This window comes from Lutra lutra, chromosome 3, assembly GCF_902655055.1.
Source record: "Lutra lutra chromosome 3, mLutLut1.2, whole genome shotgun sequence".
Classification (NCBI taxonomy): domain Eukaryota; kingdom Metazoa; phylum Chordata; class Mammalia; order Carnivora; family Mustelidae; genus Lutra; species Lutra lutra.
Window position 1 is genome coordinate 131,830,131 of NC_062280.1, and position 21,414 is coordinate 131,851,544.

The 21,414-nt window shown below is 32.5% G+C and overlaps 1 protein-coding gene across 13 annotated transcripts in view; it reads left to right on the forward strand.

Annotated features, from left to right (window-relative positions):
* NBEA (neurobeachin) overlaps nucleotides 1–21,414 on the forward strand; it is a 677,938-nt gene that overhangs the window by 163,575 nt on the left and 492,949 nt on the right. For all 13 annotated transcript variants that reach the window (XM_047723145.1, XM_047723148.1, XM_047723152.1 and 10 more), the window contains 4 exons: nucleotides 1,053–1,132; nucleotides 1,838–1,900; nucleotides 1,997–2,094; nucleotides 5,902–5,994. In XM_047723145.1, the coding sequence (XP_047579101.1) occupies nucleotides 1,053–1,132; nucleotides 1,838–1,900; nucleotides 1,997–2,094; nucleotides 5,902–5,994 (334 nt within the window). The remainder of the gene's footprint in view (nucleotides 1–1,052; nucleotides 1,133–1,837; nucleotides 1,901–1,996; nucleotides 2,095–5,901; nucleotides 5,995–21,414) is intronic.

Sequence of the window (21,414 nt, forward strand, 5' to 3'; positions counted from 1 at the left end):
GCTCCCCCACAAAGAAAATTATTTTAAAAAAATTAATACCGAGTGTTGGTAAGGAAGGAAACAGTATTTTGTACACTATTGGCAGCAGTGGAGCAAAAAATGTAGAGGGCTATCTGGGAAATGAGAAAGAGATTTCTTTCTCAAGAATAAATGGAATGGATTATTTGAGTAATAACTTGTATGTAAATATTTGTTGAGTGAATAAAAGATGTTATAAATTATGCATATGGGGATTTTTATTTTAAAACTTATGAAGAAGCTATATAAATCCTTATTGCTTCAAGAAAGGCATGATATTTAAGGGCTTTCATGGTTCTAGCTAAATAGTTAAAGGTATAATTTAATTATTATATACTTTGTAAGTTACATATATCATTGAATAATCTCATTTATTGGTAAGTAAATATTTTCAATTAATACTTTGAAATTTAGATGTTATGATAGAGTTGATAGATACACTTTACTATTGACATTCATTTTCATTTATTGACTCATGAGCATTTTTTGAGTGTCCATTATAATATGTATTTGGTATATACAGTTAACATAGGGGGAAAAAGCTGCAAAACAAATAATTACAATAGAGTGTCACTTTTTCTGTGCTTTGTTATATACTGTGTGGTGTGAAATCGGAGACAATCTTAAATGAAGAAAGGTTTAACTGAAGATGAAAGAAATGTTGAGAAAACTTGGATTTGGGGGAAAAGGGAACCTATTAAATTAATAAAAGTAGAAAAATTTATGTAAACACTTGATGATTATACACTTTTGAATGGATGGTAATATATTACAATTTTTTAAGAAGTAATTCTTTCCCCCAAATCTGACATTTGGTGAATAATTTGAAATTGCCCAAATCTGAAAATTAATGTTTGGACCCTCTGATATAACTGAAATGATATAGTATTAATACTAACAAATATTATAATCCTAATAAATGCAACTTGTGAAGAATTCCATAGTATCCCAACATAATTGCATTAAACTTACTTAATATCATGAGGTTACCCCCCCCTTTTTTTCTTTTCTTTATGTTTTCTGTTTTATTCTAGATGGTCCCCGGCCGTCACAAAAAGAAATTATATCCCTACGGGCATTTATGCTACTTTTCCTGAAACAGCTCATACTAAAGGTAAAATAGCTTTACATAATTTAGAATTGTAGTATATTAAATAAAGAGGAATTTTTAGCATTGTTTAAAATCAATATTGTTAAATTAGTGGTAATTATTTTTAATTTATGAGTAGCTTTCAAAATCCTAAAGTAAATCTTAGTGTTAACTTTTGTTAAACTTCACTTTTTGCTGATCTTCATTGAGATCATCCATTCTAAGGGATATAAGAAATGGACAAAGAACATATGCATAAGAAATGAGCATATAGTTTTTATTCCAGAAAATGATCTGTGTGCCAGTTTGAGAAGACTTACATTATGTATTTTATCACAGTAGGATTTTTAAAAGATTAAGATAAAGAAAAACGGAAAATAAAAGTAAAATATACATCAATTGGTCCTATAAAGTTTTGCATTATTTTAAGAAAAGAATATATGGTTAGAAAATAATAATAAGAATACAGTTAGGTGAGCAAAATATACTAACTTTTGATAGTGATAGTCAGTCAAATATTAGCAACTTTAAAAGACTAGATACAGTTTTCCAAATATTTACTTAATTATGTGGAAAAAGATAGTTTATGAATTATGGCATATTTAAAGATTCTAATGAAAACATCACTACTTGTAAGTTGTTCTTATTTTCTTTTAAAATGATCATTTGATGTCTATCTTTAAAGTATTAATTTTAGATTTAAATAATATACATATTTTTTAAAATTAGGATCGAGGGGTCAAAGAAGATGAACTTCAGAGTATATTAAATTACCTACTTACCATGCATGAGGTAGGACATGGTCTGGGTCTTCTATTTTAATTATTTTATGTAAAGTACTAGAATAAAATATTAACTAAAGAAATATTGGTGATCCTTATTATGCAGGATGAAAATATTCATGATGTATTACAGTTACTAGTGGCTTTAATGTCAGAACACCCAGCCTCAATGATACCAGCATTTGATCAAAGAAATGGAATAAGGTATGATTATAATAATGGTATTACTAGTAAACTTTGAGTACAGTTGTGCTTTCTAGAATAACTCCTTCTCTAGGAACTTTTGAATAAATATGGCAAAATCTCACTAAGAAGGGAATAAATGGAGAAAACTAGTATTAATCTTCTAATACTCAAACTGATGAAGTATTTAAAGAATGGGTCTTGGTCTCAAGAAGATTAATTAATTTATTGATGCATAAAAAAGATATTTCAAGTAGTGTGAAGAACAATCTTTTTTTTTTTTTTTCAGGAAGATAAGAGATCATGATATATTTCAGCAAAAGAGATCACAAGAAAATTATATGAATTTAGGCTCAAGAACTAGATAGTGGCCAGATTTGGAAGATACTTAATAGAAAGAAGTTAAGATTTTATTCTGCTGGTGATGAAATAAAGTATTTTGAATGGGGCACCAATTTGCTCAGATTTCCATTTTGTTAGATTTATAGTCAACAGTGTGGAAAATGAACTAGAGAGGGATAAAATTGATATAGCAAAATAAGTAGATTATTTTATTCATCAGTATTAGGGATGATGAGTTGGGAAGTGGCAATGTAATTGGAACAAGAGGACAAAACCAAGAGAGTTTGAAGTCTAAGTTTAGTTATAATGATTTTAATTAATTATTACTTGATTAGTATTCTTAAGAACATTGGCCTATAACCTAGCCCTTTAGGGATTCTCCTTTTTAATTTTTCTGAAGTCTAAATTTTTAGAACAAAGAGGAAATCTAAGTTAGACGTGTGAAACTCAGTGAACTTCTACAGGTTGTAGAAGAATTTGGAAATAATATACCTGCCAACGGATTTTAGTAGTGCTTCTTTTACTTGGCCATTTATATCAACAAATGACAGTTTTCTAGATTTTAAGGACTCCTTTCCAAGTCAGAGAAGCAATCACATCATTTCTATTGGATGTCCTGTTTGAGTTATCACTGTGACCTTTGAGTTTACAAGCCATGGAGTTACTACTTTATTTGAAGAAGAGGATTACACATCTAATTATTAAGAACTTTAAACATTTTCTTACTATGAGTTGAACTATATGATTTTGCTGATACTTAACTGTTTACTAAATAATAACAGTTTCATATGGTTGAACCTGATCATATAATAAAGTTATTCTTAAGTTATATTTAGACTGAACAATTAGTATCTTTGACCTTAGATGCTAGTATGTCTTTTATTTATTATATTGACTGATAAGTGAATCAATTAAAAATGTCCTCATCATCCTTGTGAATGATACCAACCTTAGATTGGTAGTATGAAATTCAGACAAAATTCTGTGTTAACTTTGACACAGTGAAAATATGATCTCACAGAGGAAAATGATATTTGGTTAGATTTTTAGGGGACTGAAATAGTAATTAATATGTGATTAGACACAATGAATACCAGAGTCTGGTTGCTCCTGATTGACACTTGTTAAACATGTCCTGTTGTTACCATTGTATTCAAAACAGTGACAAAGATGCAGGGTTTTCTATTTCAGTTTTCCCATTTCAAAAAAATGTGAAGAATGTAGGCTTTGACTAGAGATATTGAAAAAAGAGACTTATTAAATGGAACACTTACAGGTCTGCATCTTAGGTACTCAAGGATAACAGTTATGTGTATGTATAACTATTATATGTATAACTTTATATATAAAATTTATATATTTTATAAAAATATTTAATATTTTATATTTATATTATATTTTTATTTATATTTTTAAAATAGAAAATATTTTATATTTTATATATAAAATTACCCAGGATTTTCTGGGGAAAAATTCTGATTATTTATATATACTAATAATTACTGAGCACAAAGAATGAACTTAATTCTGGTGATATTTTAAGCGGCCTTAAGAAAGACCATGTAATAGTACAACTTTAAACCCAGCAGCTAAAAATATGATATTTTTATATCTGAAAATCTTTGAAGTAAAGAATACATAAGTGCTTGTCTCAAGTAATTTAGATCATTTGCTGGCTTAATATAGTAAGCTCAAACTGATGAATTAGGATTCACCTAACTATCTTATTATATTTCAGGTGAACATTCATTAACTGATTTGTCAGTAAATTTCCCATTCACACTACATTGTAATCCTGTGTTCATATCTTGTTTTGTTAAGGAACAACTGTCTAGTTGTAAAGAAAATCCTATGTAATGTGCTAGAGTAAGGACCCCAGATGTTTTCATGTTTCAGTTGTTAATCATAATTTCTGTTAGTCCTAGGTGGATTTTAAACCTTTCTTATCCCTACAATTTAAAGTTATTTCTAGAAAACAGGAATTCTGTGGGAGTTTCTGATTCCATATCTGAGTATAGTCATGTTTTTAGACTGTGAGCTTTTACTTTGATTCTCCAGATTATTTTTACTGTTGAATGTTCTTTCTCATGATTTCCTGAATAGTTCTTTATCTTTATACATAACTTTTCTAGTCTCATGCTTGTTTTTTTTTTCATTACTGATCTTGGTTCATAAAAGTTCTGAAAATAGATTTCAATGTAAATACATATTTAGGAAAACTTGAGGCTTTTGGAAAAAATTCATCTTCTAAAAGAAATAGTAACTAATGTTTACCTCAATCCGTTCTTCAGTAGAGTAACACACAAATAAGAAACAGTATCAACAATATATTATCTTCTTTTATAATACTATAAGCCACTGTTAAAACAGATGTGACTAGCTTTAAGTAATGTATTCTCTTTTGTTATTGTTACTGAAACGATATAAAAATTATACTGTATCTTCTAATATCAACTTTCTGTTTAGCCCTGATGACTCCATCTTAAAAACATAAAATGACACTTTATTTTTTAAATAGAATTTAATACAATAAAGCACATCCTAATTTTATAGTTACCACCACCACGTCCAAAGAACTTTCTTAAATTCTAGAATTAGTTGCAAAACAATATAGTTATTATTGTCCCCTAGTACCTTATGGAAAAAAATGTTTGCTTTTATGTTTTGGAAAAAGTTTAAATTTTTTAAATATTTATGAAAATTATAATGGATATAGCCTTGTTCTTATATCATGTTCAAAATGACTATATGTGTTAAATTAGGCTATATGTTAGTAGAGATTTCTTTGCTCAAAGTACCAGGAAACTTCTCAAGCCAATTTAAGTAAAAACAGAATGATGTGTTTGTTATATAGTTTGTTATATATAGTTATCTCATTAGGGTAAGAATAAGGAATTGGAAAGGTATAAGGAAACAACTTTACTTTCTCTGCTACTTCCTGTATGGTTGCTTTATTCTTCCTTTTGTGTATAGACTCATGTCTGCGAACAAAACAAGGCTGCTTATAGTTTCTGTTTTAAATAATTTTCTAATTCAGGAGCCCAAAAAGTACTAGATATTGTTTCTCAGATCTTGCTCCAAGTGCTCAGAAAAGAGAAATAATTGGGCAAGTATCTATCCATGGTCCAGTTAGCTATAAGCAAGAAAAAAAGGTCATCAAGTAGAAATGTCAGGGGTAGTTCTAATAGAAGGGGAGATACAGCCTAACTAAGCATGTATCTTACTTAAGATAGATTTTTTTTTTTAATGTGCTAGAAGGCAATACTTAGCAGCAGTGAATCACTTTGAACTTTTGAGTATTTATTTGCAGGCCAAGTTTAAAAAAATATTAGTAAAATTTGTTAGTTTTTTAATTTTTCCGAAGAATTTAAAATCCTGAGAGGAACTTTAGATTTTTTATATTTATAGTTCATTGTAAAGTACATAGTGCTTACATTTTTAATATTTGTAAGTCCTTAAAAGGTCATTTATTTTTGTATTTTTTAGAGTAATCTACAAATTATTGGCTTCTAAAAGTGAAAGTATTTGGGTTCAAGCTCTGAAGGTTCTGGGATACTTTCTGAAGCATTTAGGTCACAAGTAAGTTGATGTTTTTCAAAATAATGAATTGTGGAAATACCCATTGAAATTGTATTTTTAGTAGTTTCATATCTAACGGAACATGAAATTTGATTTGAATAATCTTACAGCAGAAAATAATAGCTTCCTGTTGTAAAAGTTGTAAAACTGTTTTGTGAAAGAATGTTTATTAACAATAGGTTATAGAAAAATTAATAATTTAAGTAATATAGTTTCTTTTTATTTGTTTGCTGGAAAATACTGTTCATTTAAAGGATGTAAGAAAATATTTCATCAACTAAAACAAAAACACTTTTGGTTATGATCTTGATCAAAACTTTCCTAACCGGAATACCATGTATATGAGAGTAGCTCTTTTGCTTACATGCTAAGTCAGTATTTTATTATTTGTATTTTTTTCTAGCATTGAGGCTTATTATTTTTGTGATTTAAAGATCCTAGAATATTTCTTTTTTCCCCAAAGCCCCGAATTTAGATACTTTTAAATGTCACTTTCTGATATAAGGAATGTTTTTCATACTATGTTATCCAGTACAAATTTATTCTTTTTAAAATTCATTTTCTGTACAAATGAACCCAAGAAAGTATCATTTAATTATCGCTAGATGGGGTTCCTCTCAAAACCTCACTGTTGCCATTTCTTTTTGGTGCTTAGATTTACGAAGAGTTTATTGATAACACTGATGAAAACTACACAAGATCTAGATAAGACATCTGTAACGTGCTAAATAGTTTGAAAGAGTAGATATGCTTTTTATTTTGGTTCCAAATCAATAGTCAAGTAAGGGAGAATAGACATACTACAAATATAGGAAATAGTTCAACAAAACCTACATTGTAGGAAAAAAATTATGCATATATGAGGAACTGTAAATGTACTGGTTGTTTGATTACTGAGTGAGAAGCACATGTACTTTTAAAATTAAGAGAGAGGAATTACTCATGTAACTTTGGTTAAGTAAAAGAAATTGACTTGGAGAAATTAAATAAAGGATTCTAATCCCAGATGCAAAAGTTATTAAGAAAGTACATTTAAAAATATAACAATGTGGAAAAGATTAGCCTAAGTAACCTGCAGATAAAAAATCTCACTGGAAAAATACTGTTACAGAGTACATAATAATTGCAATTAGAAATTTTACTGTAAGTTTAAAATGTAAGGAATGAATTGCTTCTGAGGAAGGATTACTACTAAGTAGATGGTGTAACACAGAAGCATTGGATCATGGACTAACAAAACTTTGGAGGGAAGTTTCTATTTTTGTTGAAGAAAAGAAATTTATACAAATAAAAATGAAATCAGAGGAAGCCTAAAGGAAGATAAATTGTGTGGTTGGCAGAGTGAGATACACAGAAGATAAAAATGAAAACAAAATGATTAATATGTATGGATGGAAATATAAGAGTTCAGAAGGATCAAAGAGAAAATGATTGATATAGAAGGCACAGAAATTCCAATAATGGTATAAATCGAGTTTCCAAATAAAAGAACAATGGGACTAAACAAATATTTAAGGCTATAATTCTGTGAAGTCCTAATAAAAGATTTTGCTGTCCATATTAAAAACGTCATGTTGTGTACCAGAGAGAATTTTCCTAGAATGGTCAGTTCAAAATTAAACTATTGTGTTTAAATGTAAGTCAAGAATCTTTTGTTCAGCAGTGTGAAAATAAGAGGAAAATTTGAGTTGGGCGTTGGACTTTTCTGTAACATTTTTCAATAAAGAAAACATAGAGCAACACCCATAGGATATTGAAGTGAAGAAAATGGGAGCCAAAGTATCATTTTAGTAAAAAGAATGCTTCCAAACAATTTTTAACCATACAAGGAATTATTTTTCTGAATAATTATTGAGAAAATTTCTGGGGACAAAGTTCAGCCAATCAGGATGACTGGGAAGACTATAGCTAAGTACTACTGGTGAACACTGAATGAATTTAACAGTAAAACTAAGCCTGAAACAAACATTTGAATTAGAGTGACAGACCAGAATTTACTTTTATATGCCTTATTAATGTAGAAATGCTACAGTTATAATGAATTGGGAAAGGACTGAAGAAAGACAGAAAGTAGAGTAAATCCAAAGAGTCAGAGGTTATCCATAAGAAGTTGACAAATGATGTATTAGAAACACAGGCTTACTGACTAAGATTTGATGGCACAGGGGAGATGAAAAATTAAGAGTAAATATATTGAATTTATCGTTGCTCATAATGGGAAAATACACTTGCTAAACACATAGAAGACTTCTTATTCCTTTATAGCTACAGAGTAAGAAATTTGGCAAAATTATAATGCTTTCAAGATATTAATAATTATAAATAAACCAAAGAATAATACATGTAAAGGAATCTTTAAAAATCTATGAAAGTTGGAAGCATAATGTAAAATATGACTCTAATGCCAAACATCTGCCATGAAGATAAATGTAAAAGTTTTTCTAAATCACCTATTTTAAGAAAAAAGAAAAACAGTTCATCACAGTAATAAAATGCAGATCTATATGCAAGAAACATAATGAAATAAAGTGATTTAGAAAGGCTAAAAATTAAAGGATACTTAAAGGTTATACCACATATATACAAATGAAAAAAGCAGGAATCATGATCTTAGCATTGGACAAATTAAAAGTCAAACCAGAAGGCAATAAATACCATAAAGAAGGACACATAATGTTAAAGGGTGAAACTTTCATGAAAAGGAAATTTAGGAGAATTAGTACAATTACCATTAATTTAAAACATTAAAACAAATTTTAATTCACCTTAGTTCATAAAAATCAAAGGGGAAAGTAATATAAATAATAAGATAAATCTGATTAATATAATTTGAAGTCTGTATCATGTTAATAAAATAACTCAGTGCCATGGAATATTTATGAAAATTTGACATGGCATTGTAGACATCAAAGAAAAATTCTAAAATGTAAAAATAAAACAGAGAAGGTTCTCTTATTAACATACGGTAAAGTTAGAAAATAGGAACAAAATCAGAAACCAAAGTTTCTTCTACCTAGAAAGTTAAAATTAATTGAATAACTTTTGTGTCAAAGAGAAGATGCGCACAAATTACAGAATTTTTTTCAGGATTTTATTTTATTTTTCATCATGGTAAGTGTACACTTTAATCCCATCCCTTATTTTCCCCATCCCCCCTCATCCACCATCCCTCTGGTAACTATCAGTTTATCTTCTGTAGTGTAGAGTCTTGGTTTGTCTCTCTCTCTCTCTCTCTTTTTTTTCCGCTTTGCTTGTTTGTTTCTTAAATTCCACATATAAGTGAGATCATACGGTATTTGTCTTTCTCTTACTTGCTTTGCATTATACTCTCTAGCTCTATTCATGTTATTGCAAATAGCAAGATTTCATTTTTTAATGGCCTAATAATATTCCTTTGTGTGTGTCTATAAAGATAAAATTTTTGTCAATTCATCTGTCAGTGGACACTGCGCTGCTTCTATAGTTTGTCTATTGTAAATAATGAACATAGAGGTGCATGCATCCCTCTGAATTCATGTTTTGTATTTTGGGGGTAAATACCCAGCAGTGCAATTCCTGGATCGTAGTATAGTTCTGTTTTCAAATTTTTGAGGAACTTCCATGCTGTTTTCTACAGTGACTGCACCAGTTTGCATTCCCATCAACATTGCAAGAGCATTCCTTTTTCCTCCACATTCTCACCAATACTTGTTTCTTATGTTTTGATTTTAGCCTTCTGATAGATGTGAGGAGATACCTCATTGTAGTTTTGATTTGCATTTCCCTGATAATGAGTGATATTAACATCTTTTCAAGTGTGTGTTGGCCATCTGCATGTCTTCTTTAGAGAATTGTCCATTCATGTCTTCTGCCCATTTTTTAAAAAAGATTTTATTTATTTATTTGACAGACAGACATCAGAAGTAGGCAGAGTGGCAGGCAGAGAGAGGGGAGGGGGGAATCAGATGCCCTGCTGAGCAGAGAGCCCAGTGCAGGGCTCAATTCCAGGACTCTGAGATCATGACCTGAGCCCCAGGCAGAGGCTTAACCCAGTGAGCCACCCAGGTGCCCACTTCTGCCCATTTTTAATTGGATTATTTGTTTTTTAGGTTGAGTTGTATCAGTTCTTTATATATTTTTGATACTATCCCTTTATCGGGTATGTCATTTGCAAATATCTTATCCCATTCTATGGGTTGCCTTTTAGTGTTGTTGATTGTTTCCTTTTCTGTGCAGAAACTTTGGATTTTGATTTGGTCCCAGTGGTTTATTTTTGCTTTTATTTCCCTTGCCTCAGGAGACATATCTAGAAAAATGTTACTATGGCTGATGTCAGAGAGATTATTACCTGTGCTCTCTTCTAGCAATTTCATGGTTTCATGTCTCACACTTAGGTCTTTAATCAGTTTCAACTTTGTTTTTGTGTATGATGAAAAAGTGGTCCAGTTTCATTCTTTTGCCTATGGCTGTCCAGTTTTTCTAACACCATTTGTTGAAAAATCTGTCAGTTTCCCATTGTGTATTCAGTCCTTTTTTGTTGATTACAGAATCAATGTAAAGAAATTTGTTGCATTCCTATGCATTAAGAATGAAGTAGCAAAAAGTGAAATTAACAAAGCAATTCCATTTACAAATTTTTTTCTGAATGCAGAACTGTGAGATTTTATTTAATATTTTCCTGAATCTGTATTTGGAATATTTTCCTGAATCTATATTTGGAATATTTTCTTCCATTCTCTATTGGTGGCTCAAATTACTTTATTTTTAAATTTTTTTTATTGTGTCATATTAGTCATGATACAGTACACCATTAGTTTTTGATGTAGTGCTCCATGATTCATTGTTAGCATATAATTTACAGTTGCACCAGAAACAATAAAGTATCTAGGAATAAAACTTAACTGGAGAGGTGAAAGACCTGCTACCCTGAAAACTATAAAACACTGATGAAAGAAATTCAAGAATATGCAAAGAAATGGGAACACATTCCATACTCACGAGTTGGGAAAGCAATATTGTTAAAATGTCTGTATTACCCCGGATGCCTGGGTGGCTAAGTCTGTTAAGCCGCTGCCTTCAGCTCAGGCCATGATCCCAGCGTCCTGGGATCGAGTCCTGCATCGGGCTCCTTTCTCAGCAGGGAGCCTGCTTCTCTCTCCACCTCTGTCTGCTGCTCTGCCTGGCTTGCGCATTAACTCTCTCTCTCTCTGACAAATAAATAAATAAAATATTTAAAAAATATATTAAAAAATAATGTCTGTATTACCCAATGCAATCTACAGATTTAATGCAATCGCTATCAAAATAGCAAAAGTATTTTTCACAGAAGTAGAACAAATAATCCTAAAATTTATATGGAATCACAAAAGATTAGACTCCAAATGGACAAAGTTGTCTTGAAAAAGAACAAAACTGGAGGTATTAAATTCCAGATTTCAAGTTCGATTACAAGGTAGTAGTAATTAAACCAGTATAATACTGGCATGAAAATAGATACACAGATCAGTAGAACACAATGGAAAGCTCAAAAAAAGCTCAAAAATTATATGGACACACTGCAGAATTAAAAACAAAACAAAACAAAGAAACTTCAAAAACCTATGAGCTACAGCCAAAGAAGTGCCTAAGGGAAATATCCATAGTTATAGAGCAATAAAAAGAAAATACAAAAAAAAAAAATTAAAATGTGTAAGTTAGGAAAAGAATAACCAAATAAATGGAAGGTAGGAATTAATGATTCAGGACACAAAGAATCATTTAAAAAACTGTTTTTTAAAAAACTCACGATATAGATGGATAAGTCATCATTAAGCAACTCAAGAAAGGGCAAAAGTGTGAATGTACAAAATTACAATTTCCACAATTAATATACAAACAGAAAATTAAAAGAATTTTACATAATAATTTTGCCCAACTTTTCCTAGAAATTGATAAGCTAACGTAGTAGAAAAAAGGAAAAGAATATGAATAAATGGTCAGCTCATAGAGGAGAATATGCATGGAACATAAACATTTGAAAGGAATGGAGTCCTACTGGAATAAGAGAAATATAAGGACACTAGGTCCTCAGTTGGTTAAGCACCTACCTTTGGCACAGGTCAGGATTCCAGAGTCCTGGGATCCATTCCCCCATCTAGCTCTTTGCTCAGCGGGGAGCCTGCTTCTCCCTCTGCCTGCTGCTTCTCCTGCTTGTGCTTTTTCTCTCTCTGAGAACTAAATAAAATCTTAAGAAAAAAGGGAAATCTAATCTGAAACTAAAGTAAGACATCAGTATATTAGAATGGATGTGGGGGGAGCAAGCATTCTTATACATTGCTAACTGGAGCATAAATTACTATAGTCCTATTTGGAATGCAGTGTTAATTTTGATCAGTGTCTGTCAGAAATATAAATACATATACTTTTTAACCCAGCAATTTATTGCTTATACCCATTTGAAAACATGACCCTTCAGAGTTATTCATTGTTCTGCTGTTTAAAATCGGAAAGGTTAGGAGAAATCTTAAATTTCTATTAATAGAGAATTTGTTAAATCATGTATCGTTCATTCATTAAATAGAATGTCAGCGGGGCGCCTGGGTGGCTCAGTGGGTTAGGCCGCTGCCTTCGGCTCGGGTCATGATCTCGGGGTCCTGGGATCGAGCCCCGCGTCGGGCTCTCTGCTCCGCGGGGAGCCTGCTTCCTCCTCTCTCTCTCTGCCTGCCTCTCTGCCTGCTTGTGATCTCTCTCTGTCAAATAAATGAATAAAAAAAAAAAAAAAGCCTTTAAAAAAAATAGAATGTCAGCAGTTGTAAAACAAAACTATTGAGATAAGTCTTAGTTATGTTGATATCACAATTACATTGTTGCATGATTAAAAACAAATAGTATATATAGATGAATATGTACTGGGTGTAGTTTTGTATAAAAAAGAGGATATAAAAATACAGTACTTCCTATATTACATTAAAATCTAGAAGCATATGTAAGAAACAAACTTAAGAACAGTGGCTCCTAGGGGCGCCTAGGTAGCTCAGTTGGTTAAGCCTTTGCCTTTGATTTAGGTCATGATGCCAGGCTCCTGAGATGGATCCCCACTTTGGGTTCATTCCCCAGCAGGGAGCCTGCTTCTCCCTCTCCCTTTATTGTTCACTCTGCTTGTGCTCTCTCACTCTCTCTGATAAATAAATAAAATCTTAAAAAAACAAAACAAAACAAAAAAAAACAGTGGTTCCTAATGGGGAGTTGGTGGAAATGATGGTGAATGTGGATCAATTTAATCTTTTAGGCATGTGAATATTAATAACATTGTTTAGGAAAAAAACATGCAAATATTAAAAAAAACAAGCAACTTAAAATCTTGGGAGATTTTCATTCATTATTTTATTGATGGAGTTGAACTGAATAAAATCAATGACTGATTAGTTAAAATGAGTTGTTCTTGATTGGTGCAGTCATGGAGTAAAAGGACTAAGGTAACACTGAAATTAAGTGTTTTCTTAACTACTTAGCTACACAGGGAATTAAGTCCAAATGATTTCTATCAATGTGATTATAAAATTAAATCTAAATGTAAAATATAACATTTAAAACAAAGCATGTATTACTTGATGGTTAATAGAGATAATGGTTAGTAAAATACATGTAATTCATTGCCTTTCAATTTGGACTGCATAGGTTTAGATCCTGGCTTAGTCACACATTTTCTGAATAGTTTTGAAAACATCCTTGAGCCTCAGTTTTTATCCCATAAATGAGTAAAACCATACTGTTTCCCTCACTGAGTTTTAAAGATAAATGATAAAGTAGACATAAAATGGTTAATCACAGTATATTGCAATATGATAATTTAAATTGTTAGCAAAAAGGTAATAGGTACAATTTAACATGTAATTCTGATAAAAGCAGAACATACCCTCAATAAGATATTTATCTTCAATATAAAATTTAAGTATGACATACTAGCAGCATTCAGATCAGTGAGATAAGTTTTTCTACTAAAATTATTACTATTATTGTTCAAGATTTGAAAAAAAAAATTAGGGAAGAGGAAATAGGTAGTATTTATGAAGGGTTTGAGTATATACCTAAAAGCTTAAGAAAATCATCTCTAAAATTTTAAGAAATGAGATATCACCCAAACTTAGTATCTCATTTGTGTATAGAGCAATTATCTAGCAGGAAATCTTAGACGAGTCCACAGATGAAGCTACACTGAAGTCTGGTGGATTGGTCCCTCGTAACACCTAGTTTATAATTTCTATCAAGTGTCTGGAATACAGGTTGTTAAATCCGTACACTTTAATTGTCAGCTGAACTAGAGATAGGTTTGAAATCTGTCACTAAAATTGAGAAGTCTGTTCCAAATAGTATATACAGCTACTCTTCCTTCCTGGGGATGGAACTTAAATCTCCTCTACGAAGTGTGAGATGGACTTACTCACTTGCTTACAAAGGATATTGAAACCTGGCAGTGATTTTCAATATTGATTAGGGCTAACATCAACAGTCATACAGCATCCTGAGGCCATGTATTTCCTGATATGATGTGATGAAAAAGACACTTCATCTCTGTGGTATTCTTCTATAAGAAAAATAACTCAAGCCTAGTCCAGAGAAAGCATCATACATCCCAGATTGAGGGATATTGTACAAAACACTTGACCAGTACCCTTCAAAACTGTTGAAGGACATGAAAAACAAAGAGTGGGAAACTGCTACATACCAGAGGAGTTTAAGGAGAGATGATGACTAAATTCGAGGTAGTATTCTGGATTGGATCCTGAACAGAAAAAGGACATTAGGGGAAACTAGTAAAATATGAACAAAAAGGGTGAGCCTGGTGGGGGGTATTATGGAGGGCACATAGAGCATGGAGCACTGGGTGTGTTGCATAAACAGTGAATTCTGGAACACTGAAAAGAAATAAAATTAAATTTAAGGAAAAGTCTATAGTATAGTCAATAATACTGTACCTGTGTTGATTTCTTAATTTTGACATATGTCTCATGATGAGATAATATATTAACACATAGGGAAGCTGGGTGAGTAATATATGAGAACTATCTGTACTATATTTTTAACTTTTCTGTGAATCTTAAAAACTTCCAAAATAAAAAGGTACATACGAATGAGAAACATAGGTTACCTGGGTGGCTCAGTTGGTTAAGCATTCCAACTCTTGATTTCAGCGCAGGTCATGATCTCAGGGTCATGAAAACAAGCCCCACATCAGGCTCTATGCTCAGCAGGGAGTCTGCTTAAGATTCTCTCTCTCCCTCTGCCCCCATCCCAAAAGACTGAGAACCATAACTTGGATGTATGCTTGAGGAGAAAGCCAAACTATTCTTTCATGGAAGTAGTATTACAGTTATCGTCAGAACAGAATCTAACAAATGATTCAGATAGATGATCAAAATGCCTAAATGGCTGTACTATAATACAATTATGATCATTTTAGCTTCTATAAATTTTTTATTAACATATAATGTATTATTTTTTTCAGGGATACAGGTCTGTGATTCCTCAGTTTTACACAATTCACAATGCTCCCCATAGCACATACACTCCCCAGTGTCTATCACCCAGCCACTCTATCACCCCTACTCCATTCCACTCCACTCCACTCCACTCCAGCAACCCTCTGTTTGTTTCCCGAGATTATGAGTTTCTTATAGTTTTTTTTCCCATCTGGTTTTGTCCTGTTTCATTTTTTCCTCTCTTCCCCTATGATCCTCTCCCTTGTTTTTCAAATTATACATATTAGTGAGATCATATAATAATTGTCTTTCTCTGATTGACTTATTTTGCTTAGCATAATATCCTTTAGTTCCAACCATGTCATTGCAAATGGCAAGATTTTGGTGGGTTTTTTGATGGCTGCATAATATTCCAGTGTATGTATATGTGTGTATGCATCTATATACCTATGTACATATATACATATGTGTGTATATATACACAGATATATGCACACACACATATACACACACTAACACACACATTCCAACACACACACACACACCCCACATCTTCTTTATCCATTCATCTGTTGATGGACATCTAGGCTCTTTCCATAGTTTGGCTATTGTGGACATTGCTGCTATAAACATTGGGGTGCAGGTGCCGCCTCGGATCACTACATTTGTATCTTTGGGATAAATATCTAGTAGTACACTTGCTGGGTCATAGTATAGCTCTATTTTCAACTTTTTGAGAAACCTCCATACTGTTTTCCTCAGTGGCTGCACCAGTTTGCATTCCCACCAACAGTGTAGGAGGGTTCCCCTTTCTCTGCATCCTTGCCAATAGCTGTCATTTCCTGACTTGTTAATTTTAGCCATTCTGACTTGTGTGAGGTGGTATTCACTGTGGTTTTGATTTGTATTTTCCTGATGTTGAGCATTTTTTCATGTGTATATTGGCTATATGGATGGCTTCTTTGCAGAAATCTCTATGTCTTTTACCCATTTCTTGATTGGATTGATTGCTCCTTGGGTGTTGAGTTTAACAAGTTCTTTATAGATTTTAGATACTAGCCCTTTATCTGATATGTCATTTGCAAATATTATCTCCCATTTTGTCAGTTGTCTTTTGGTTTTGTTGACTGTTTCCTTTGCTGTGCAAAAGCTTTTGATCTTGAAGTCCTAAGAGTTCATTTTTGGCCCTTGCTTCCTTGCCCTTGGTGATGTTTCTCGAAAGAAGTTGCTGTGGTTGAGATCAAAGAGGTTGCTGCTTGTGTTTTCCTCTAGGCTTTTGATGGTTTCCCGTCTCACGTTTAGGTCTTTCATCTATTTTGAGTCCATTTTTGTATGTGGTATAAGGAAATGGTCCAGTTTCATTCTTTTGCATGTGGCCGTCCAATTTTTCCAACACCATTTGTTGAAGAGCCTATCTTTTGTCCATTGGGTATTCTTTCCTGCTTTGTCAAATATTAATTGACCATGGACTTCCATTTCTGGGCATTCTGTTCTGTTCCATTGATCTGTGTGTCTGTTTTTATGCCAGAAACATACTGTCTTGATGATTACAGCTTTGTAATAGAGCATGAAATCTGGAATTGTGATACCACCAGCTTTGATTTTCTTTTTAAACATTCCTCTGGCTATCTTGGGTATTTTCTGGTTGCACACAAATTTTAGGATTATTTGTTCCATTTCTTTGAAAAAAATTGATGGTATTTTGATAGGGATTGCATTAAATGTGTAGATTGCTTTAGGTAGCATAGACATTTTCACAATATTTGTTCTTCCAATCCATGAACATTGAACATTTTTCCATTTCTTTGTGTCTTCCTCAATTTTTTTCATGAGTTCTTTATAGTTCTCTGAGTACAGATTCTTTGCCTCTTTGGTTAGGTTTATTCCTAGGTATCTTATGCTTTTGGGTGCAATTGTAAATAGGATTGACTTCTTAATTTCTCTTTCTTCTGTCTTGCTGTTGGTGTATAGAAATGCAACTGATTTCTGTGCATTGATTTTATATCCTGACACTTTACTGAATTCCTGTATGAGTTCTAGCAGATTTGGAGTGGAGTCTTTTGGCTTTTCCACATAAAGTATCATATCATCTGCAAATATTGAGAGTTTGACTTCTTTGCTGATTCAAATGCCTTCTATTTCTTTTTGTTGTCCGATTGCTGAGGCTAGGACTTCTAGTACTATGTTGAATAGCAGTGGTGATAGTGGACATCCCTGCCTTTTTCCTGACCTTAGGGGAAAAGCTCCCAGTTTTTCCCCATTGAGAATGATATTTGCAGTGGGTTTTTCATAGATGGCTTTGATGATATTGAGGTATGTACCCTCTAGACCTACACTTTGAAGAGTTTTGATCAGGAAAGGATGCTGAACTTTGTCAAATGCTTTTTCAGCATCTGTTGAGAGTATCATGTGGTTCTTGTTCTTTCTTTTATTAATGTGTTGTATCACATTGATTGATTTGCAGATGTTGAACCAGGCTTGCAGCCCAGGAATAAATCCCACTTGGTTATGGTGAATAATCCTTTTAATGTACTGTTGAATCCTATTGGCTAGTATTTTGGTGAGAATGTTCGCATCTGTGTTCATCAAGGATATTGGTCTGTAATTCTCTTTTGATGGGATCTTTGTCTCATTTTGGGGTCAAGGTAATGCTGGCTTCATAAAATGAGTTTGGAACTTTTCCCTCCATTTCTATTTATTTTGGAACAGTTTCAGGAGAATAGGTATTAATTCTTTAAATGTTTGGTAGAATTCCCCTGGGAAGCCATCTGGCCCTGGTCTCTTGTTTGTTGGGAGATTTTTAATGATTTCTTCAATCTCCTTACTGGTTATGGGTCTGTTCAGGTTTTCTATTTCTTCCTGGTTCAGTTTTGGTAGTTTATATGTCTCTAGGAATGCATCCTTTTCTTCCAGATTGTCAAATTGGCTGGCTTATAGTTGTGCATAATATGTTCCTATAATTGGTTGTATTTCTTTAGTGTTGGTTTTGATCTCTCCTCTTTCATTCATGATTTTATCAATTTAGGTCCTTTCTCTTTTCTTTTTGATAAGTCTAGCCAAGGATTTATCAATCTTATTAATTCTTTCAGAGAACCAGCTCCTAGTTTCATTGATCTGTTCTACTGTTCTTTTGATTTCTATTTCATTGCTTTCTGCTCTGATTTTTATTAGTTCTCTTCTCCTGCTGGGTTTAGGCTTTCTTTGCTGTTCTCTCTCCAGCTCCTTTAGGTGTAGTGTTAAGTTATGTATTTGAGACCCTTCTTTTTTCTTGAGAAAGGCTTGTATTGCTTTATACTTTCCTCCCAGGACTGCCTTTGCTGCACCCCCAAAATTTTGAACAATTTTTTTTTCATTTTCATTTGTTTCCATGAATTTTCTAATTCTTTAATTTTCTGGTTGACCTGTTCATTCTTTAATAGGATGCCCTTTAGCCTCTATATATTTGTGTTCTTTCCAATTTTCCTCTTGTGGTTGAGTTCTAGTTTCAAAGTATTGGGGTCTGAAAAAATGCAGAGAATTATTCCATCTTTTGGTACTGGTTGAGACCTGACATGTGACCCAGGATATGATCTGTTCTGGAGAATATTCCATGTACACTGGAGAAGAATGTGTATTCTCTTGCTTTGGGATAGAATGTTCTCAATGTATCTGTGATGTCCATCTATTCCAGTGTGTCACTTAAAGCCTTTTAAGGTCTTTATTTCCTTGTTGATCTTTTGCTTAGATGAACTATCCATTTCAAGTGAAGGGTGTTTTAAAGTCCCCTACTGTTATTGTATTATTGTTGATGTGTTTCTTTTATTTTGTTATTGTTTTATATATTTGGCTACTCCCATGTTAGGGGCATAGATATTTAAAATTGTTATATATTCTTGTTGTACAGACCCTTTTAATATAGATATAGTGTCCTTCCTCATATCTTATTATACTCTTTGGTTTAAAAACAAATTTTCTGATGTAAGGATGGCCACCACAGCTTTCTTTTGATGTCCATTAGCTAATAAGTTGTTTTCCCCCACCTCACTTTAAATCTAGAGGTGTTTTCGTGTCTAAAATGTCTTTTGCAGCATATTGATGGGTCTTTTTTTTTTAATCCATTTTTATCCATTTTTTATCCATTTTTATCCATTCTGATACCCTGTGTCTTTTGATTGGAGCATTTAGCCCATTTACATTTAGTGAAACTATCAAAAGATATGAACTTGGTGCCATTGTATTTGCTGTGATGTGATTGCTACTGTATATTGTCTCTGTTCCTTTCTGGACTATGTTACTTTTAGGCTCTCTCTTTGCTTAGAGGACCCCTTTCAATATTTCCTGTAGGGCTCATTTGGTGTTTGCAAATTCTCAGTTTTTGCTTTTTCTGGAAGATTTTTATTTCTCCTTCTATTTTCAGTGACAGCCTAGCAGGATATAGTATTCTTGGCTGCATATTTTCCTTGTTTAGTGCTCTGAATATATCATGCCAGTCCTTTCTGACCTGCCACGTCCCTGTGGATAGGTCTGTTGCTAGTCGGATGCTTCTGCCATTGTAGGTTACAGACTCTCTCATCCCGAGCTGGTTTCAGGATTTTCTCTTTGTCTCTGAGGCACTGGTAAGTTTTACTGTTAGATGACAGATATTAACCTATTTTTATTGATTTTGAGGGGGGTTCTCTGTGCCTCTGGGATTTTGATGCTTGTTTCCTTCCCCAAATTAGGGAAGTTCTCTGTTATAATTTGCCCCAATATACCTTCTGTCCCCCCTTCTTCTTCTTCTGTGATCCTAATTATTCTAATATTGTTTCATCTTATGGTATCAGTTATCTCTTGAATTCTCCCCATTGATCCAGTAGTTATTTATTTCTCTTTTTCTCAGCTTCTTTATTCTCCATCATTTGGTCTTCTTTATCACTAATTCTCTATTCTGCCTCATTTATCCTAGCAGTTAGAGCCTCTATTTTTTATTACACCACATTAGTAGCCTTTTTGATTTTGACTTGGTTAGATTTTAATTATTTTATTTCTCCAGAAAGGGATTCTCTAGTATCTTCTATGCTTTTTTCAAGCCCACCTAGTATTTTTATAATCATCATTCTGAACTATTTCCATCATCTTACTAATGTCCGTACTGATTACATCCCTGGCAGTTGGTACTGCCTCTTGTTCTTTTTTTGAGGTTTGTTTTTCTGTTTTGTCATTTTGTCTAGACAAGAATAGATGAATGAGAGAACAAAATGCTAACAGGGTAACAGTGACCTCTGAGAAATATACAGTAAACAAATCAGAAGAGACCTAAAACCAGGAAAAAAAAAGGGGGGGGGGTTGGAGAATATGGTCAGGCTGGTGAACAGAACAGAGCCATACACTAGATTTTGGGTGTATTTTGGTCTGTTAGAAGAAACTGCCTCCCCAAATTTTAAAGAAAGAAAACTTATATATACACAAAAATAAGGGTAAATATGATGAAGGGATGGAATATGACCATAAAGATAAAAATTTAAAAAGGTTTAAAAAAATCAGTAAGTTGCTTGATAAAAGAATCATATTTTAAAAAAGGGGGGGGAGAAGGAGAGAATGTGATCAAGGAGGAGACTAGAACAAAGACATACACTAGATTTAGGGTATGGTCTGTTAGAAGAAACTTCATTCCAAGATTTTAAACAAACAATAAATATATATATATTTATTGTTTGTTTATATATAAATATAATATAAATATATATATATAAATATACATATATAAAGTTTTAAATACAAATGAAGGGATAGACTATGACTGTAATAATGAAAATTAAAAAAATATTTTTTAAAAGGAATTGGTAAGATGTTGTTTGAAAAAAGCAAGAAGAAAGATACAGAAAAAAAAAAATTTTTTTTTTCTTTTCAGCATAACAGAATTCATTGTTTTTGCACCACACCCAGTGCTTCATGCAATACATGCCCTCCTTAATACCCACCACCTGGTTTCCCCAACCTCCCACCCGCTGCCCCTTCAAAACCC